Raw genomic sequence first — 22,657 nt, 5'->3', positions numbered from 1 at the left:
GTCCACCAAAACAAAGAACGTTGGAGTAAAAGGAAGTATACTATACTAAGCATGATTTTTTTTTTTGCAACCTCAGCACTTAGTTGGCATGAAAGAAAAGTGTAAAAGTGAATGACATTATGCCTATTGGTACTGCATAATGAAAAGAAAAATCTATTGCAGATACAGCTCTCGCAAATAATTTGAACCAGAAACAGGAAAGCAGCATGGCTCTACATTGTGCAAAATGCAGATGTACTCCAGACTTTTCTTCAATCAAGGTGCTTGCCAGTTATCAGCAAGAGTTCGGGCAGCTCGTTGTTGAAGCTCACGCAATTATCAGTAAAGGCAACACATGTGTCAGCACAGCCTTGTTATCCCTGAGCAACACAAAAATCAATTTCTTAGATACATTTTAGGTTTGCGTGTACTTAGTGGATGTGTTAATCATGAGTTCACCATAGTGAAGTGTATTGTTCATCTGTTTTTAAAAACATTCATGTTGTTCTTTTGATGTTCTTTTGATGTTCTTTTGATGTTGTTTTTGGTGACGGTAGAATGTGTGTATGTGCCAGGAGGCATGCTTTTATATTTACTGCCTTGCCGCAATAAAAATTGTTGTTAGTAGTGTATCGTCTGTTGTTCTTTCTTGACGTCAACTCTTAATTACTTGTTTCTTCCTTTCGTTATGAAAGTAGTGTTATGACGTTTTTGGAATGCCATTTCAAAACTCCCCGTGAACTTGACATTTGCCTTTAAACTCTCTTTAGAAGGGCCCTTCAACACTTTTTCGGCGCATTCAGAAAGCGCTGCTGATCGAGCCAGAAAAGGCTGCTGAGATGAGAGAAATCATGCCATGAACTGGTAGGGTGGCATTATAAATCTTAGTCGTCCGTGGTCTTCTGCTTATTAGAAACTGTGTGCTGCGTAGCTACTGTGGCCATAGTGGGATGCCACCACGTGCTCGCGCACATGCGTGCAATCACTCTGAAAAGAAGCTGCACATTAAAAAAAAAGGCAGTTTTGCTACAAGGGAAAACAAATATGATAGCAAGAAATGGTAACGTCCCATGAAGAACGACAAGTGGCTCTATACTCGTAGCACACTGCTGAAGAACAAAGAGGGATGCTCGATATGCAAGTGTCGAATATGCAGAACTCGGCGCTCTTGGATATTTCTTTTTTTTTTTTTAACTGCAGCGCACGGAGTGACCCTTCTGTGTCTCCTGCCACATGGTGGCATCTGACACAGGGTGTTCCCAGCGTTTTTTTTTTTTTTTTCTCTGTCATTCTACATTACGAGTGGGCATAGAAAAGGGCCACTTTTTCGTGCATGTCTCAAGGGCAGTTTTTCAATTAAAACAAGATATAGAAGCATTGTGTGATAGCAACACGCCCAAGCTCCTTCGAGAATTCCATGTCACCAGCGGTAAATAGTGTAAATAGCTCACGGTTATCACACTGAAACATGCATGGCACATGGTCGAGCTGTCAAACGCAGTGCACTGCGAAACAAGGTGTCGCTGGTTCGAATCCGCGGTCGGGTGCGTCGAGATCTTCTTTCTTCAGACTTCTTTTTTTTGTGCATTTTTTATGTATATACGTACATATACATATCCAAGACATGACAACGATGACAGAAAGATTTACAAGAGTGTTCATATAATTGCTTTCACAGTAAAAGAAAAAGTGCTCAAAGTCATGGCGCATGCTCACGCATAGACACATCGTGCCCCCCTTTTCTCCGCCTCCACCCCACCCCTGTGTAGCTTTCGGATCGCTAACTCATTCAAAAAGAAAGGGAAAGCACTTTAAGCATGCTACAAATCCCTGTTGATCCACCGTGACTTGACATATTCTAAATTTTTTTTTGTGGCAGTAGATTTGTGGGGCAATAAACTCTTTTAAAGGAAGCCATTTGATGAATACCTATACAAGTGTTGTTGGGCTACTTTAAGATAACAAATGTGAGAAGATTGTGGATCATGAGTTGTGTCAAAGTAGCCAATGCTTTCTGCATTTAACGCCATCAGCTCGAAATAATGCTGCATTTTACTGCCATAGTGGCTGGTAAAACTTGTTGATTGACATTTCTGAAGCATTTTGGTCATGTGCAATAATGTCTGCTTGAATTTCAGTTCAGATCATGTGATGAAACTGAAAACGTTTACAATTTATTACACAAATGCTTCAAAAATCAACTGGTGGCACTTGTTCAGTAAAGCCAGTTTTTTCATTGTTGTTTTATTGCGGCAAGAATTATATGAATATTCCTGGCAAATTTTTACTGTTGCCGTTATGCCTCATATGAGATGCGTCGTAAGGTCCTAGGTCCCATGGCACCCCACACAGCACATGTGCCTGCGAGCCCAGCTTTAGTTGCACATGGCCGACAAGGGACAGCAGTACACACCTTGAATAGCACGGGAGTGTTGATGATGGTGATGGCATGCACATATCTTGATTGTTTTATTGCTGTTAAAAAACAAAGCTTGAAATCTCAGTCATTTTCATGTTTACATCTGACTTTTATGGTGTTGCCTATTGGCTGTCGAAAGCCAATTGCTTCGATGTGAGCCTCCATAGGAACTCTATAATCGTATGTAAAAAGAAAATTATGGAGAGAGAGAAAAAAAGGCACTATCAAGTCATTTATGTATTCTTTGTGGTCAGGCATCCCAGGTTGTGTTTGCTTGGAGTAGTGTTGGATAAGGTAGGGTAGGTGCTGCAAAGGAATGCAGTGGCAAGAAAATTGTTACCCACTTTGTAGTTAAATACAATAACATTGCTGTATAACCAACCTTGTATTGAGTGCCAATAAATGTCTTTTAGTCATGCTGGGTAGCAGGCTTCCTCATTAGCATTTTCGCCCCGCCGCGGTGGTCTAGTGGCTAAGGTACTCGGCTGCTGACTCGCAGTCCGCGAGTTCGAATCCCGGCTGCGGCGGCTGCATTTCCGATGGAGGCGGAAATGTTGTAGGCCCGTGTGCTCAGATTTGGGTGCACGTTAAAGAACCCCAGGTGGTCTAAATTTCCGGAGCCCTCCACTACGGCGTCTCTCATAATCATATAGTGGTTTTGGGACGTTAAACCCCACATATCAATCAATCATTTGCATTTTCTATTTTCAGATGGGAAGAAGAAATGGTCACCCAACCAGCTAGCTGCGAAGGTTTTCTACGTAGAAAAACTCTTCTTAAAGATGGACGTCGACCTGCTGTAAGTGTTTCCTCATTATGTTAGCTCATACTGTTTGTAATTTGAATCATTGAGGATCCTGTATGCACAAAAACAAAGTATCCCTGCTGTGTTGTTGAAGTTGACTAGCAATTTTTCGCGGTGGATCAGTAGCTAAGGTGCTCGACTGCTGACCTGAAGGTCATAGTTTCGATCTTGGCCGCGGCAGTTGCATTTTGCTGGAGGCGGCATGGTAGAGGCCCGTGTACTGTGTGATGTTAGTGCACGTTAAAGAACACCAGATGGTCTAAATTTCCGGAGCCCTCTTCTACAACGTCTCTCATAATCGTATCGTGGTTTTGGGACGTAAAACCCCAGATATAGATTGCCTAGCACCTTTGTTGCATTGAATTCTCAATTCAAAGGCTTTGTTAGAGTTAGCTAACACCCTTGTCGCACTAAATTAACGATTCAAAACATGCAGCACGATTCAGTATAAAAGAATGGACGTCAAGTATATTAGACACTGGATAAATGAAACTTGATGAAAATGAAATACCTAATAGACGTAACATAGGTAAGGGTGCATTCAGGTAATGCAATCATTCAATCAAATAGTCCAAACAAAATCAGTCAAGTAGTCCAGAAGCATAGGCGCACCAGCCGGGGGCAAGGGGGCCGCTAGCCTCCCCACTGAGGAAAGTTAAAGGGCTGAGCCCCCCCCCCCCCCCACTTTCGACAGTGGTCACTCTTGGCTGCACGCTAGGGAAACAAGCAAGTAAAGCATAGTTTTTTATCACAACAGTAATCATTTAATTATTTTATAACGGGAGAAACTGGTAGATGTTCTGTGTCTAGGAGGCCAAAGGGTTATGGACGTCAGACTCTCTCCAGGCGAAAAACGCTGCCACCAGCGCCCCCATCGACACGCGGCCATTAATGGGTAGTGAGAAAAGAGCTGTCCGCAAGCGAATGTGCATAGGGCCATTTTTTTTGTCAGTCTTGAGGCGTGGTTTCTTGAAAATCAAGGACCTGGAAAGCTTCTTCAGTCAATGCAACCTCACTTCACAAAGGTAGGAAGCTCATGAAAGCGAACTGTGGGTACAACGCAAAAGGTGTTTCAGTTATTTCGGTGTGCTGCAATTCAAGCGCAACCAAGCATCGCATGACATCGAGTTCGAGGCGAGCACTTCGAAGTGCGTTCTTCAGCGCCTAAATGCGTTAAACTTGGGCATACACGTGACGTTAAATTGACCAAGTACATACACGAGCAATCTATCTTTAGATCAGTGGTACGAAGCTCGCTTTATCCGGTACGAATGGCCCTGACGATTTTCGTCTTTGCAGGTGCATTCTCTATCGATCTCTGGTTTTCTGTGCGTTGAACTGTTGCTAGTGTGTTGAGTTGACGGTTGTCTTTCGTTTCTATATACTGCAAATGGGCATAAATGCGTGTCCGCTTTCTCAGTGAATAACGAAAGGCATAACCGAGGCCTTTGAGAGAGCTCCTGCAATTGCGGAGACAAACGGCAAAAGAAAAAAAAGCCTGATTGTGGTCGCGATTATTTTGCGATTTACCTGCGTGACGTAAGTGTTCACATTTCCTAGTTAAAGCGGGAACTTAGAGCCTTCAAAGCCCTGCATGCGTAATGCTGTGCAGTTGCGACTATTTCAGATTATTGGTGGGTGCAGCTTGTGCGATTTTTATCACGCGCGTCACTTGTTTACTATTGCACTGCGTGCACCGCGGTCAGAGGCTCTGTTAAGCTTCATAATCAACGTTACCATGGTTCTTCGTGGTAATGATCAGGCTATAATCGTTACCACGGTCGTGGTAATGACCATGGGAACGATCCGTGGTAACAATCATATCACTTTCATCATCACACTTTCTCATGCGGCTGGCTGTTGAGAATGCGAGTAATTCGCTTACCTAACACGTTTGCAATGGCCCTTATTCAGCGTTCTCACCGTTCTGCTTTGTAAAAGCTGCAGAAGTCAGCAAAACTGAAGTCCTTTACGTTCGTGGCAAATCACAACACAACAGTAGCGTCGACTAGGGTAGGTTTTGTAGAGCGTGGAGCTGTTGCATATGCTCTTGTTCTCGCCGTCGTTCTGGAAAGTGAATCTTTGTTTCGTACACTGTAGTTGCATCCGGTTGCGTAGCAAAACGTGCACGGAAGTCGGGCTTTCCACTACTCAAAACTGCGTCGACAGGTGGCGCTGCATGTCCGTAAATCTCCAGAGTCTGACGTCTATAGGTGTTCTCTGAGGAGGCCTTGTGAGTCGTGTTCATCTTTTTGGTAAATACTTATTGTGTCCACAAAGGAAGCCGGCATTTGCGCTGCGATGCTATTACACTGAGTTATCTCTGCTTGCGACAAGGAAGCGGGAAGCAGTTTTCGCGAAGGAGAAAGTGGAAAATGTGAATGAGCTGGAAATCTTCGCCCTGCAAAGTTTGTGCTGCACGTGTCAAAAAAAAAAAAACGTGAATTTTTTGGTGTTCATTTGCGCATGTGTTTTTATCGTGAAAAACAAGTTCAAGTTCCACCGTTGTAAAGGTAAGTCGTTTTGGCCAGCGGAAAATAAGCATTTATAGTCAATTTTTGGGCTTTCACTATAACGACCTTTCAAAATAATGAACAAATTGCCACGGTCCCTTGAAGTTTATTATACCGAGATTTTACTGTAGCTGTAGATACGCACTGTGGTGTCATTTTTTTTTTTTCTGACACTAATCTTATGTAGTTAAACGCCAGAAGGCCACAAAGTGCTGTCACTTAGATTCGTCCGAACTTGAGTGCAACGATGTCTGTTTTTCACTAGTAACGTCCCAGAGTGCATCATCCTCCATTCCATTCAGTGTGTTATTGATGCAGCATTTGCAGAAAGACAGAAGTACGCCGCCTCAGCGCAAAGCCCTTCCGCTTCATAATTCGGCGCACCCACGATGGAGATCACTTGAATTGCACCCTCGTGACCCTGATGTTGAATTCCAGTGGCAGATCCAAATCAAATTTTTCTGCTCTGAGTGGAGCAATCACATTCTAATGGCAGATCGGGAGCAAGAATTGTGTGTTCCAATGGCAGATTGAGAGCAACCGCAGATGACAGGTTGCTCCGTGGAGCAAGAATTCCTGCTCCGCTGAAATCGGCGGATTTGACCTGTGGCGAGAGAGGAAGACGGGACGGCGGCCAACGTGGTCGTGTCGTTCTCTCGCCACTTTATTCCACGCCTGAAGCGGAGCCGCGTGGCTTTCCGCGTCTGACACAGCAAGTGCGCTATCTTGTTCTAATCCTCGCGCAGCTCGAGCTAGCATCAGCTGCGCGAGAGGCGCGGCGCGGTGATTGAGAAATGATGATGGTGATGATGGCACTACAGGGCTCCCCCCTAGCGCTTTGCGCCATTTGAAGGCATATGAAAAAAGAAAGAGAGCGACAAATACTATATACATGAACGACATTCCATAAAGTGTTCATTTAGCAAGTCCAGGTTGTCAACGTTTATGGGCCATCGGTAAGCAGTGTGTCTCCGGCGGGCGACTCTGGGAGAAGCGCAAGGGAAGAAGAAGGAAGTGCCGGGTTGCTGTGGTCGCCGACAAGCGGGTCTCACGATGACGTGGTCGGACAGGCCGAGAGTGGACCGTGTGTCGCGAGGTCATGCTGCTAACGTCGGCAGAGGGGCGGCAGTGCGGGTTTTGTTGTTGGGGTCGACGCAACACAGACCTCAAAGTCGAGCGGCGTCTGACGTGCCGGTATAGATAGACGTGCCGACGCCCGCAGGAACGGGCCCTAACAATGCCGCCAAGTGTACGGTGGGTAGTCGGGTACACGACTAGTGATGGGACATTGCGTCAGATAGGCCGAGTAGGCGCTTGCGCCGTCTTCAGGGCTGTGACTGCAACTCGTGGCTGCGTAGCAGGGCGGCTCAAAAGTTGCCGCAATGTGTGACGCTAAGCACGTTGTCGTTGCCGACGTAGGGTAATGGGTGGTAGACACGTATGAGGTATGAGCGTCGTCGCGGTTGTGACACACGAGCTGGCATTGTGGACACATGTCTGGTTGTTGCCGTCCGGAGGCAAAGGCTCCGGGGAATGGTGGTGGTGGAACCCAGTCTGCGTGGGCTCGCCCGGAGTATTGGACGGGACACCTGTGTTCGTGTAATGACCTCCGGTAGTCTGCACACGAGGGTTGGCGTGCAGGTCTGCATAATTGATGGCTGCCTCTAGCCAACACCCCCTAGATTGCTCCACCACAGGCGTGGTATGCCTGGTGAGCCCTGTCTGAATCGGACCGGGCACGTCGTCCTCAAGCGCGTCAGTCATAGTCGCAGCGTCTTGAAAGCTTGGCCGTGGTTGATGGCTGGTGGCTTTAACTTCAGCTGCGGGAAACTGCGAGGACGATGGTGGTCGTTGCTGGCAGGACGTGCAGAGCATTGAGGCTGGTCGACAGTCGCCTTCGGACATCGGGGAGGGTGAAGGTTCCGCAACCAAGAGGTGAATAGAGGGCGCGACAATGCCCATAGTCGTGGTAGCCACCAGGGCGTTTGGTGATGTTGCCGTCGTAGAGCCTGACGTGTCGGCCATGTTGTGAGCCATGGAGGTCGGCCGAGACGAGCCGGTGGTAAGCATGCCTGCAGCGTCGTCGGCCGAGGACGATGAAAACACAAACCTCGTGGCTGACTGGTTGCATTCAGCCCAAGTGTCGAGAACCTTGGCGGATGGGCAGTCGGGCGCAGGACACGCGTCGCTAGTGGCCAGACAAGAGGTTAAGTCTCGTTTATCGGACGTTGTTGAAGGCGAAAGCTTCGAGGTCGGGAAGTCAATAACAGGCGAAAGGTCACCTGTGCCAGACTCCGAGGCGGGCGGCAAGGTGGTCGTCATGGAGTCTGGTGGGGCCGCGGTGTCGGGTGCCATCGCTTTCGTGGAAAACGTGCAGATAGCAAGCATGCCAGAAGGACCATCGGCCGAGGACTTCGAAAAAACGCACTTCGTGGTGGACAGGTTGTCGGCAGCAGGAACGACTTCAAGAACCTCGTCGGATCTGTGACCGGGTGCGAGAATCACTGCGCTAGTGGCCGGACCAAAGGTGGAGGGCGACGTTGTCGGGGAAGTTAGGTTGCGGTCAGATGAGAGCTTCGGGCCGGAGGGTCCAGCATGCTGCGACGCAGGGAAAACCTGAAAGTCGCGGGTCGTTGGAAGTGGTCGGTACGTGAGGCCATAGCTGGCAAGCACCGCAGAGCAGAGGTCATCGTAAGGCTGCTGGCTGAAGTTGAAGTGGCAGAGAGATGACGCAACTCTACCGGACGGGCGTCATGAAGAATGGCGTGCATCAGCAGCTGGTCCGTGACGCCATTCAATGCAAGAACGGCATCGAGCTGCATGAACCATACCTTGGGGTAGGTCGACTGGAACGCCGGCACTGGCGGGCAGAGTTGCGGGAACATGGCAGCGGGCCGCTCCGCGAAGGGCGTGTTCTCCGGGTCACCAATGTAGCAAGAGAGGAAGACGGGACGGTGGCCAACGTGGTCATGTCGTTCTCTCGCCACTTTATTCCACGCCTGAAGCAGAGCCGCGTGGCTTTCCACGTCCGACACACCAAGTGCGCTAGCTTGTTCTAATCCTCGCGCAGCTCAAGCTAGCATCAGCTGCGCGAGAGGTGCGGCGCGGTGATTGAAAAATGATGATGGTGATGATGGCACTACAGACCGGAAGTTCAAGTGACGTATTCTGTGCATGCCCGCCTTTCATCCAATCTCCTATGGATGTCCGGAAAGCGCTTTGCACTCTCTCGCACCCTCTCATGCTCCCTCGCTAGATTTCCGCTCACCAAGAGCTCCCGCCAAGACGCGCGCATTCCAATCGCAGATTTGGCGAAAGCAATCTTGCTCGGATCTGAGCGTTCCATTTGCAATCCGACTCAGCGCTCGCGATCTGCCATTGGAATTCAAAATGAGTCATGCGCTATTTCGAGGGCTTTCAGGCGGATGCACTCTGCTATTACGGGTAGCGGCTTTGTATGCAGCTCCCGGACAACTTCGGCTAATAGCGTTTCCAGTTTGGGGTGCATTGCAGCCCGTCCACAAACGATGTTTTTTTTTTTTTTTTTTTTTTTTTTTTTTTTTTTTTTTTTGCGGCAGGGTGCGATGCACTGCTTTTGGCTCCTCCAGTATCGGACGCTTTTCTCCGATGCACCTAATTTCCGTTGTGCCACGAGGTTGCCGTGCGCTTTGACATACTCTATACCCTTTTGTTAAAGCCTATCGTAAACTGCTGTCAGAGTACCACTCATTTCTGAAGGAAATAGAAAAAAGAAAACAGCAGACTGACAGCACATAACCAAGGCAAAATGGCGTTGCTAAGGCCTACACTGTAGGCCTTATCTAGCCTTGCCCAACGGGGCTGCAGCTGATGCTCACGATGGCAATGGAGGCTTTCGGCTTCAAATGCCCATTGTTGTGAGACTTTCACATTCTTTTCTGCCAATGATCCCTATATAAGACAAGAGTGGACTTCTCATTGCGGTTTTTTTTTTCTCAAAAAATTCTACCTATATTCCCATTTTTAAGGCAGTTGTAACATCCTCTGTACTTGCTAACATTCCCCTAAACGAGCCCTTCAAGTTTGTTCAAATTTTGTGACGTGGGTTATTGCATGTAAGATATCTCTTCTAATCAATGTTCTTTTTTGTCAAGACTTGAGACCTAAGTTTCTGCTAAATTTTAACGGGATAGCGTTAAAGAGCTCATTTAGCAGTATTTCCGCCATCTGTATTGGTGTAAGCTCGGGCGTCGTTGGTGGTGAGTGAAAAATCATCTTGTTTATGACTGAAAAAAAAATGAGAAAGATATGATGAAAATAAATTATGAAAGCTTTCGGGTCTGAGTGAGGATCGAACCCAGGTCGTTTGCCCGGCAAGCAGGTGTTCTACCATTGCTTAGAAGTGCAGTGAAAATAACTTTGATGCTTTACAAACATGCATGTCCTGTATACAGGCTTCACTATGCAACATCTAATATCGCAGTAATAGTGCATTCTACAAACGATAGGGGAATAGAGCATGCGATTTCCAGAACGACTTTGTGATTTAAAGCTAGCCACCCACGGCAAAAGGCATACACGTTACTGCACATATTTTCTTGAGACAGCGTAGTGGGTACATAGCAAGTTCGAAAATATTTGACGCATATTAAACCATGCGACTTATTACACAGAATGCAGTTACATGTGAAAGCTTCACTGACACAAGCCACTTTCAACTTTATCGATTACATTGTAGTAATACACAATTTAAACTTCTTGAGTAACATCATACAACAAAAAGCGTGCACTAAGTATTTGAAGTACGCACTGTAGGCACAGGATATCGCTATTGCGTTCAACTCTTAAAGGCAAAGTTGAAGTATCCCCATTTTTTTGTTGTAATGGCTTTACACACAAGACAATTATCAATAGAACTTTTTATGCCAGCACATCGAAACATATTTTTTTTTTCTTGCTAGTGCACTGCATTACTAAAATAAAACCACTGACAAATGGTTAGTTATTGAAGTTCCCGTCTTCAAGCACAAATTTCTGTAGACCCAGGTTTCGAGTAGCAGCAAATTTAGGTCGTTTTTACGGATGTTGCACTGCACATTCAATTTCCGAGGAAGTAGCTTGGTAGTACAGTAATACCTCGTTAACTCGAACTCACATATCTTGACAAGTCGGCTGTGTCAAAATTTTCCGCAGCACCGAACATTTTCCCATTCGTCCCACGTATATTTTTTCCTTTATCTCGGAGTATTTTTGGATTGGATTGTGGATAACTTAAAATCTTGACTGGAAGTGGAATAAAACTTTTGATTCCAGACCATTTCACAAGACTACGATGGTACTGTGACTCCTGAAGTCTGTTGATTTTTTTTTTTTCTTATTTAGCTGTGCCTGCTACTATGTCGATGCTTTCTACAAACGCGAAGTGCGCGAAGTCACAGCCCAGCAACATATCAACCTTGTTAAGCAACCCTATGGCATGTCATGTGACACATGCGCTGAGCAGAGAGGCCCTCCAAGGTCTATTCAAATAGGCCATGAAAGTTCATGCGAAAAGCGATTCAGAAGATATTGCCAGCAATATCAACATAGGGAGTTATGGGAGCTGTGATTGAAGCGTGACTATGTGTGAAGGGAATAAACAGTAATAGTGAAAAACAAAGTTTGATTGAAAGTCGAAGCAATCACTATGTTTTATAAATGACATTTCTTTCCCCCAGCAATATTATGTAGGTGTAATGAACAAAGAATTTATGACAGTTTTTTTATTATTACAAAAAATATTTTTTCTGGCGCCCTCTGCCCATTCTAATTAATTACTCAGTGCAGCCCTTGCACTGCATGAAAAGGCACGCTCGTAAAATTTGTCTGCGATGACACACCCCCTCACATGTTTTAGTGTTCCACACTTGCTTGCATTCTCTGCTGCGCACGAAATTGTGAGGTGCATTTTATCGTTAATGAATGTCATGAGTGCAGTGTGCAAGGAGGAGCAGAACGATGCGTCTTACATTTAATGCAGAGTGCTTTCGTTGGTAACTCCGGAAACGATGTGCCGTTCAAGGACGCAGTAGCAACGAACGTACGCCTGGTGACCCATGTCTTCTAGATAAGAAACAAGGGCAATGGTTTGGAATACAATGCTCGCTGGACTATCAATCAGTATTCCTGCAGCCCGGTTTCCTTCTCGAGCATGCAGTGCCTACTATTATTTGCATTGTCGTTGAGCAGATCGCACAGTTAGTTATCTATCACGCTACAATTTGAATGTCTGCATTCACATGCGTAGCGGTAATTTATTGGAGCATAATGCGAAAACGCATAACGCAAGTAGTGTCCACAGAGTTTTTTGTGCTTATTACTATTGTGTGCAGTGTAATAAATTTGACTTGTTGTGACCATTGAATAAAACTGTAAAGTCATAATTATGCATGACTAGGCATCATTTCTTCCCATTAAAACTGAAACACACAAGCATTGTGCATGCTAAAGAACCTACGTAAAGCAAATCAGCAACACTGTAGATAATACAGGTATACGCTGTTGGTTGCTTTAATCCATCTGCAGAAGATGCCACCAGCGCGGAATAAAAGTTCGAAGAATAAGTTTGCTTGTAGAACCAAGGCGAAGTGAACGGTAGTACAGCTAATCCTTTTTAATGCCTGAATTATGAAACTGCCGAGCAAAATAGAAATTGTTTTCATTGTCCAGCTTTAAAGAGCACCCTTTAAATGATGTCGCGGTTAAATTATCTAAAATGCAACTTTAATGCATACTTTTGTGTAGGTCGCGAATTGTCCATATGCCACACAAGCTAGGACCTTAGAACAAAAAACACGCTTCAGAACTACGCAACATGTTGTGTGCCACCTCTTGAGTGTGCACACACCAAATAAACAAAATTATTGAAGATAGAACTTATGGTACCAAGACGAGAAAAAACGAAGTGAGAGCTGTGGCACGCGCTTTGCCCTTTTCGCCATCAGCTCTAAAACAATCGGTTCTAGCCTAAAATACCTTAGACGAGACAGCGCTAAATTTTTCATGCTGAAAGCTACATGCCTTGTGAGTACTTTACAGCCAGCAATAAAGCTGGAATGCATTTCGTGACTTACTTGCTCAATGTTTTTCGGTATGTCGCAACATCTGGCAGCAAAGGATCAAACATCGTTAGCTAATCATGAGTCGGTATTAGATTAGCTAGCGTGGACTTGAAGCGCACTCGTGGAGGATTCGCCGGTGATCGCCTTAACGTAAGTCTTTAGCGATCAGGGGCCTACGAAAAGTAATTTGTGATCAAGTTTCATGCCAGTGCACACAAAAGGACCTCACTTGCTTACCAGCTATTGTGTCACATCCGTTTTATTGTTTTGTTCTGCTGCAAGTGTTCCCTCCTCTCAGAGATGGTGCAAAGCCCCATGATCAGCTGATCAGCCGCCATTTTCTGAACATATGGGCTTTTACGGAGCCTTCACTACCAGTTGTATCTAGCTTGGACCCTCTGCCCACGCTTGGCGTAGTTTGTCTCGTTCACTTTGTCCAATCTGCATGATTTACCTTGGGGTGTGATTTCCGTTAATCTGTGCAAACCACGTGGTATGGATTTTTGGCTGACTGTGAGTGCAGTGCTCTTGATTTTCCTGAGGTGTGATTTCCGTTCATCTGCGCAAAGCGAGTGGTGCGGATTTTTCGCTGACTGTGAGGAGCGGCAACTTAGCGCGAGTGCGGCAAGCATGGGGTCAAAGCAGTGCAAGTCGGTAACGCTCGAGAAAAAGGTTGCCTTAGTTACAGAAGTAGAGAAAGGAGGCTGAACGAAATCGAGGATCGTGCAGAAATCGGCATCCCTTTGTCTATGCTTTCAACGGTGCTGAAAAACAAGCAGAAGGTGCCGGATGGATTTCATCAGAGCTCCAATCAGCGGAAGCGGGTTCGAGGGATGAAGTCGCCAAACGCAGCAAATGTCGGCAAAAGGTGCCGACATCTTCTAAGACGAGAAATTCGCCGCGCTTGCTTCGCAATAAGGTTGAGTGCTACGGCGGGGAAGATCGACTGATGCGATGCGTCAAACAGCTGGAGGATGCCTTTCTAGGCCTGAGTACGACCTCAAAGCAGACGAGCAATAGGCAGTTTTTCTGTGCTAAATTAAATGGCAGTGTAGCAAAACCCAGCCAGCTAAAGTTTCTTGTGTGTGTGTTTTTTTTAATCTTAAACCTGTACAAAAAGAAAGATTAGAAACTGCTGCTGTAGAGCTGGTAAGTAGAAGAGATTTTTCTGAAAGCGCTCATCTTTTCTGGCGATTAGCACAACTTTGCTTATCTCGAAAATTCATTTATCTGGAAATTTTTCCTGGTTTTTATGACTTCGAGTTAACAAGTTATTAGTGTATTCATTTTGATCGTTCTCATTTTGGCCAACTCAGTGTAGCATTTTTTGTGAGTTTATGCATAAGCATGTTGGTAAAATGTTGTTAGGCTTTTTTTCTTAGCACGCTGGTGGCAATTGTAGATCCCTGAAGCTAGGAAGCTTGAGAATGCCTGGTTTAGGGTAAGCTCTAAGCATTTTATTGAACACTGTGTCATCTTCTGCAGATTTCTGCATGGCTGCGGTACTGGGTGGAGCTGCGAGGAAACTCCTTAGTCTTCTACTCTCCCAAGTCACTACTTGCCAAAGAACGTTCTGATGTGAGTGATGTTATCACACAAAGTTTGTAGAGCAGGCCACATGCACTATGTACAGGTACAGTGGCTGGAATAGAGATGTGTGAACGCGCCGGCTAGCGTGTAGCGCCTTGAGAGGAAACAGCCAGGTGGCGCTGGCACATGTTTGCACGTCACCCAAGGCGGCGACGCGCTGCGCAGAGACGTAAATCAGTCACGCGTGCGGGCAATGTGAAACATTTAAAATATATTTTGTTGCTGGTGCAGGGCCTCATATTGCGACCGGGAAAATATGTTAATTAGATTCTGGAATAACAGGATGCCTACGCGGATGCGCGACTGAACTGAAATATTGACAGGGTACTGAAAGTGAGCGCATGACGGCTCTGAAACATTTTATCGATGTGAAGTGGTAGAAGAGCAGAGCGATGAACTCAGTTGTGAGCCATTGCTTGTAACACTTTCCACGGCGAACCATCATTTCCTCAAGCACTAATCTGTAAATGAACCCCCATAATTCGTAACGTCAAACTCGGAGACGAGAATCACGAGTGGTATCTGGATGAAAATATTTTATTTTCTGCACACATGTCATAGAACACATTTCCAAGTAGTGACTCACTATCCATTTACAACAATGCATTCTTCATATTTGGTCGCCCGTATTTTTGTCTTGGTATAAAAATGTAAATGGGTGAGCAGAAAAAACTTGGTCACTTGATTGGTAAGGCTTGGATCATGCTGTGCGCAGCCCAATGTGACACATATATGTTTTTTTCAAGCAAGAAACAAGCTCTTCCAAGCTGTCAGGGTGAAGCTCATTGTAGAATAACCACTTTGAAAGATTTCAAGGGCCCCTACGAATGCGAAGAGCTTCTCTGAAAGGCTTATCCATAGGCGTCCGTACGAGGTGGGCAAATGGGGCGGATGCCCCCCCTAGTCACTTGGAAAGGGGGCGCTAAATCTGCTTTAATACATTGACTAGGCAGCGGGGCACTCTTTTAGTCACCTAAAAGGGGTTGCGAAATTTGCCTCGTATATTGATTTCATAGGGAGGGGGTGCAATGAACTTCCCCCCCCCCCCTTGAACGGGAATCCTGCGCACACTTGTCCCTTTCAATACGGACAACGAACAATTTTACCATTCACCGTGTGCTCGAAGTGCCGTACCTCTCGCGGATGTGCAGCTCGCACACAGCCAAATTTTCATACAGTAGCTTGCCAGCGCGTGGCATATCGCTCTTCGCCACTGCGCTAACAGAGGTTTGTCCTTTGTAACACCAAACAATGCATGCTTCTTTTTAGCGGGCTTGTAGCCTGTTGTGCACCCTGATACGAAGAAATGACTTTGTTTTCGTGCCATGAGAGTGCATACAGAAGCATTAATGTCAAAGTGCCACCGCTACGAAAAAAAAAAAAGAGAGAGGACGAACGCGGCCGACGAAACTGTCTGAAACGTGCAAACAACGTATGGATGGATGGATGGATGGATATGGCTATACCCTTTAGATCGGGTGGTGGCTAGCGCCACCAAGCTGTAATACTTAATGAACCAATAACTAGATTTATTTATTTTTTCTTTAAATACAGATGTTGAGGGTTCGTACTTTGCAGTGAAGGTTTTAATTTTCACTTGTGCCTTGACTTTACCCACCAATCAGATAACCTCCTTCTAGTTAATTCTACCCACTTAAAGTCTATTTTTCCCTTCCTGTCTCTAAACCCCAGTGCTTTGAAAAACTCTGCGCCATCATCATGAACTATAGGGTGAAGCCCTTTACAGAACATTATCAAGTGCTGGGCAGTTTCCGCCTCCTCTCCACACGCACTGCATCCCGTGTCTACCCCTTCGTATTTGGCCCGATATGTCTTGGTTTGCAATACTCCCGTCCTCGCCTCAAACAGTAGAGAACTACCCCGAGTATTATTATAGATTCTTTCCTTGGCAATTTCCTGCTTAAACGTTCGATAGATCTCTAGTGCGGACTTCTTAATCATGCCAATTCTCCACATATCAGTCTCAGCTTCCTTCACCTTCTTCTTAACCGATAATTCTTTTTGGTTTGGCCCCCTGCTGTCTTCTAAGTATTTACTAGTCAATTTTCTGGTTCGCTTCCTCCATTTTGTATCAACATTCTTCATGTACAAGTAGCTGAATACCTTCCTAGCCCAACGCTCCTCCCCCATTTCTCTCAATCGCTTCTCAAATTTTATCTTGCTGATAGCTCCCCTGCCCTCAAACGATGTCCAACCCATATCACCTTGTACTCCCTGATTTGGTGTATTCCCGTGAGCTCCTAAGGCAAGCCTACCTATTCCACGTTGCTTAATTTCTAATCTTGCTTGAACTTTTGATCTCATGCACAACACCGCATTGCCAAACGTCAGACCAGGAATCATGATCCCTTTCCATATTCCTCTCACAACATCATACCTATTGTAATTCCACAGTGTAACGACTGTATGCGCCCCCACGCGGCTCCTCCTCAGAGACTTCAGTGCGCTCCGTAGGCGCTGTTTGCCTCTCATCACACTTCTCTATTCTAGCCACTGTAGTACAGGAGAATTCGCTAGCCCCTGTTGCCATGGTAGATAAAAATTGCTGTGCGTACACTTTCAAGGTTCAATATATAGTGATATCAAGACTGGCATTTTGCCTTGGTTTTCTATTGAACTCTTGTGATGTTCAGCAGTGTTTTAACTGTGCCTGTTGAATTATTTTGCTGTAATCCCATCTCCCTGTGCCTTGCTGCACACATTTGAGTGCAGCTTTCACCAACTATGCTAAAGTTCACCATTCCAGCTCTTTACATGGCAATGGAGTATTTCAGGTCAGAATACAGTGAACTCTCATTTGAGTGAACTCCATGGGACCTAAGGAAGTAGTTCACATAACTGAAAGTTCTCTAAACTGAATATTCACTGGAATATGGAACAGCATTGGGGACAGTAGAAAAACAATGAAACGTGTGAGACGTAGTTTATTTTGAAAACAATGCTTCAATCGTCATTGCACTGGTGCCCTTGAAGCGCCATATGAGACAAAGCTGTCCTGAGAGCCTAGATTTTTGTGCACTGCCCCTGGCACAGCTTATTGCTGTAACATGAAGTCTCGCAACATTCTTATATATCCTACAGTCTCAGCTAGACATACAGGATTTGAACCTGCCTCAGTCATTACAACTTGCTTTTCGTGCTCTTCTTTTTTTGGTTTCGGACGAACACTCAAAACAATTTCTGTATCTTACTACTAGGTGCAGGCACTGAACCACATGTGGCTCATTTTCGTCTCCCGCATGGCTGCTTCCCCTCAGTGATGCTGTGTGCACAAGCGATGTTGCAATACCAATGATGTACGGGCAATTGAGGAGTGGCACGCATCGCCTAGGCCAGTGCTAAAAGGGGCAAAACATTATCGAATTGAACTAAAAAATGAGCCCGCATCTGCAGACCAAGTTCATTCCACTGAAATATTCACTGTTCAGAAGGTCAACTGAAATATTTTTTCTGTAGAATTTATAGGAAAACTGTAGGCGATTTTTTTTAAAGTTTGGTATTCTGAAATATTCGTTAAACTGGGGAATGTTTGTTCAAGTGAGAGTTCACTGTATATTCATAGCCTGGTACCGAAGGCACCGTGAGCTTTTCTGTAATGCTGCATACTCAGTCCATTTCATTCTATTCTATCCATTCTAGCAACGTGCTTTTTATCATCATACTCAGGCTAAGCAAAGTCTCTGTGCCACCACGTGCACCTCTGTTGTTGAAAGTTTAGCATGATGTCAATAGTCTCTCTTGTTACGTAACTATCAATGAAATGAAGACGTTTTCTTTTTCTTTTCTTACTTTTTGTCTCGCAAGTCACTGTTCATATTGTGTCATGGCCAAACTGGAAAATCTTGCTCATCTGCATGCTGTAAACAACAACTTCACGCAAACGAAGATAGGGCATGCAAAAGTTTGATATTTCACATGAAATAAAGATGCCTATTGTAACGCTAAGCCTAATTGTCTGCATAGAGCGCATCTGGAGGTGCAGAGTGGTGTGGCTGCTCCTCGCACACATTGGAGCGCTCGTTGTGCATTTTGATTGTGAAACCAACATAATGTGGTGGCAAACAAGGACACACAAAAACTCAGCTGCACCATCAGCCTCAAATAAAGCACAAGTGCCCTCATGTGTCCTAAAGCAAGTCGCTCTTGGCTTGAGAATATTCCCAACTTATCCCCTCCCACTTGTTACAAACCACACTTGCAGACGTGCTCAGCAAGCCTCCATTTGTTTGCAAATAACACAGTGATGAGCTTTGAACAGTGCTGTGAACTGGATTTCTCTCTGCTCAGACTGACTGGGGCCAAGTGCTGGCTTCCTTAAGCAGTGGTTCCATTTAACAGATTTCCATTTACTGAGGGTCTACTCTACTGTGAAATTCTTAGCAAGCACTCCCCACCCAATCTCCATTCAGCAAGTTGAAATTATTGGCAAAGTGGAAGGGTGGTACTTGCCCATAATGGCACCAAAATGCAATATGACGGCGGCAAGCTTTACCTGCCGCACATCTTGCCACAAAAAAATTGAGCGCACAAGAACTTCTCCGAAGTCTTCTTACTCTGATTCGCGGTGCAGCACATTATGACAGCTCACAGACATAAAAAACGCAAAAAACCGCAATCAGACCTCGGGAAGAATGGCTTGAAAGCTCCTTCGTTGAGCCTACGCCGACACAACAGCTTTGGGCAAACAGACATAGGTCTCGGAGACCCTATTTTTGTTGAATACTCGTCATAGGTACCATTTTCAAATACAGATCTTGAAGACCGTGCTTTTTTTCACGGGATCGTAAACATCGGCATTGGTGCCTCTCGCTAAATTTACGTTGCAATCATCATAGAGGAATACAAAAGACCGAAATTTTTATGACAACTTTCAGGCACAGGCACATTTGGGCTGCTTAGCAGCATTAGATGGGATTCAGGCAGGCTAGTGTTGCATGGATGCGGTGCGTGATAGGTGTGTGAAAGAGATTTGGGGTAGACGTTTTTGCGGAATGGCATAGAAAATTGAAATTAGCATTGACATTGCAGAGGGCACGTGCTCAGAATTATAAATATACTAGTTGTTATCCTTCGAGCCACGCTACTTGAATGCAGCCACGTAGGCAAGTGCATGGCCATGACAAAATAGGTAATTGCCCTACCCCTTCAGCATGATTGTAAAAATTAAGCTTCTACTAATTTTGTTGCGTGGGGACATGTGTGTGTGTGATGAGGATGCACTGAAGGGGAGATGCACCTCAAGGGTCTATTTTTGCTATTATTATGATGATTATTCAAATTAAATTTTTTGCAATGTGAGTTTTGCGCTAATTTTTGTCATTTGTAATTTCAGCTTCGCCTCAATATTGTATTTCGCTGTTCTTGTGCTTGTGTTTCTATGTGCCACCTGGAAGGGGCTGGAAAAGTAAGGTCTCTTGTAGAATGTTTCTACATTATAGTAGGCATAGGAGAGTGATATGAGAGAGTCGGTATTGCTCACATACAAATGGTGTTGCATAACTTGAAGAAAGATATTTTGTTCTCAACAGTAGTTTTCCTCAACAGAAAAATTTTTGTGCTGACTATATAGTTGTCGAGAGCATTGATTGGTTTTTTTAGAGTGCAAATCTCTTTAATAATGCAAATTGCAATAAAGCCAAAATAATTGTATTCTATACGTCCTTCATAATGTGCTTGCCAGATCTGTCGCAGTCCTATTCAGGGCAAAAAATTGTGTGCTCAATTTGTAGGAACAGTGTAACATTAAATATAGAGTGGAAGAATAAGGCTTAAAGTTCTTAAGGCATTCTTATTGTAGAATATGATCAATTCATACTAAAATTATTTACTAAATTAGACCAATATTTACGGAACAAGTCCGAAGTGATAAGGAGAGAGAGAAACGAAACAGAAAGGCAGGGAAGTTAACCTTGATAGGCTTGGTTGTATTCCCTACTCCTGGGCTGGGAGAAAGGGAAATAATAGATAAGATAGAAAAGAAAGTAGGAAGAAAAATGAAAAGTTAGTGAGAACACAACACAAACACGCCCTGGTAGTTCACAGATGCTCGTGAAGTCTGCTCGCCTTCACGTAGCTCAGCAGAGCTTTCGTGGCCAGTGCATGCCTGAAACAGAGGGCCAAGGTTCCAGGATCTTCTTTTCGGGCAGTGGTCTTGTACCAAGACGATCAAGTTTGGTTCCTAGAACACGTCGATGAGTCTGGTAGGATAGGCAGTGGCATAAAACGTGTTCAGTAGTCTCCTCATAGCTGCACGAGTTTCATGCCGGACTGTCGGCCATTCCTATGAGAATAAAATGCCAGATGGGACACAACAACGTTTTATCTCTACAGGAGAGTCCAGACGGCCGGCAAAATCATAAATTAGGGTCAAGAGAACGTATGTGTGAGTAAGGGAAACCCTGGGTATTCCACTGTAGAAGTGTGACGTGATGAACAAGTGATTGCAGTTGTTGTGCCCTGTCTGTTCTGTAGAGCAGTATAGGCAGGTATTTTTCATGAGCCGATCATGCTGCTTGCCGGTCATTGCCGGCAATTTCACAATGTCTCAGCAGTCACTGAAAGGCTATATCATGTCTGTTATCGAGTGCTTCTTAGTAGTCTTGCATAATTTTATTCACTAGCTGCTCGCGTAATCTATGCCGTAGAGCATACTGTAGTGTTTGTAAGGCTGACCTGAGTCACAAAAGATGACCCATTGATTGGGTGGCTGCCGAAGTATGTACTTGACCGCACCTCGTAGCGCTGTGAGGTCTGCTGGTGTTGATGTTGTGTCGTGGAAAAACTCAAGTGTTGCATTCATAGGTTGCCAGATGGAACAGCCACTGCTCCGGTAGAGTTGTTGGAATTAGTGGACCCATTTGTGTAAATGCGTGCATTGTCAAAGAAGGTTTCATTTAGGAGACGCAATTACAACTGCTTCTGTGCAAGTGGTGACAGGAATGCCTTCTTAATGATTCCTGGAACCGATAGGCACACATGAGGTTGATGGAGACATCACACTGCAGATGCTGGGCGCATTACAGGCTTGAAGCTGGATGTTAAAATGTCACAGTGATTCGCCACAATACTGCAGAACGACCTCCACGCTGGCAAGCATGCTAAATGATGGAATGGCAGCCGTGTTTGGTGCCAAATGCACGCTGTCATTATTAGCTGGTGCTGACTCAACCGTTTGCATGTTACATTAAAAAAAAACTTGTCGTGTGAGAGATACTTGGGAATCTATTCATTTGAATATGAATGAAACAATGAAACACCTTCTGCTACTACGGCTCGTTTAGAATTAATTTTGAGTCCTTTGACTGAAGATGTTTGATGTTTTTACACAATAAGATGAAATGTTAAAGTGTAATTTTGCTCTCAAATTGTCAGAATGTATATTTTTAAGGCGATTTTTCAACTTGCATTTTTTGCCACATGGAACTGTGCTGAAGCGTCATGAAAACGTTTTTTTCAGTTCAAACGCCAGTCCTGTAAGCAGAGCTGCATTGCGGGCTGGGTGGTGTTTGCTTCCCCAGACTCAGACTCCTTCCAGTTGTTGGACCCTGGTCGTGGAAGTCGTTACAAGTTCCGGCCTGCTATGGGAAGCTCAGTCCACGACTGGTGTGCCTGCCTGAGTGCTTCTGCTAGCACAACACTCTAGACTCCTTTTGAGGTGTGTAGTGAATGACGACTGATGGACTGAGCCAGTGCCATGAGGAGCCACTGTATAATAATTAAAAGTATCATAAATTATTTTTTGATACTAATTACTGACTTGATTCCCCTTGTGTGATGGATCAAACTTTTGGATCATTCGATGTCATGCATTACTAGGTTTAAAGGTGGACATCTTCGACAGATATCGGTCTGGCTGGTTGAACTTTAATACTAATAACATGAATTCTCTATCCAACTTATAGTTTAAACATAAAAGGTAAGGACTGTGCACTGACCCGACATTTCAGGACCAATTCTGTCTCTTCTTCAAAAGTGACGGTTCAATCGGCTCTGAAGCTCGCGATAAGAAAAATCGCAAGCTTCAGAGCCGACCGAGCAGTCACCACTGAAGAAGGGACCGAATTGGTCCCCAAACGCTGGGTCAGTGCACAGTCCTTACATTTTATGTTTGGACTATAACTTGGCTGGAGAATTATGTTGTTACTATTACTAGGTTTGTGTTTTACCACTAAAATTGTGCACTAAATCTTTAAACTCTGAAGGTATAAGGAAATAATGTCACAGACTGTTCTTTTATGAAAGAGTAACTTTT

The 22,657-nt window shown here is 44.9% G+C and overlaps 1 protein-coding gene across 3 annotated transcripts in view; it reads left to right on the top strand.

Annotated features, from left to right (window-relative positions):
* LOC119187532 (ras-specific guanine nucleotide-releasing factor RalGPS1) overlaps positions 1-22,154 on the top strand; it is a 99,357-nt gene extending 77,203 nt beyond the window's left edge. For 2 of the 3 annotated variants that reach the window (XM_037435670.2, XM_037435669.2), the window contains exons 11-13: positions 3,110-3,197; positions 14,281-14,373; positions 21,863-22,154. In XM_037435670.2, the coding sequence (XP_037291567.1) occupies positions 3,110-3,197; positions 14,281-14,373; positions 21,863-22,048 (367 nt within the window). In that variant the 3' untranslated portion in view covers positions 22,049-22,154. The remainder of the gene's footprint in view (positions 1-3,109; positions 3,198-14,280; positions 14,374-21,862) is intronic. The other variant, XM_037435671.2, reaches the window with a different exon arrangement.
* Positions 22,155-22,657: the final 503 nt, after the last annotated feature.

Source organism: Rhipicephalus microplus, chromosome X (genome assembly GCF_043290135.1).
Source record: "Rhipicephalus microplus isolate Deutch F79 chromosome X, USDA_Rmic, whole genome shotgun sequence".
NCBI classification, from domain to species: domain Eukaryota; kingdom Metazoa; phylum Arthropoda; class Arachnida; order Ixodida; family Ixodidae; genus Rhipicephalus; species Rhipicephalus microplus.
Note: the sequence above shows the minus strand (reverse complement) of the source record. Positions and strands in the feature narration are given on the sequence as shown.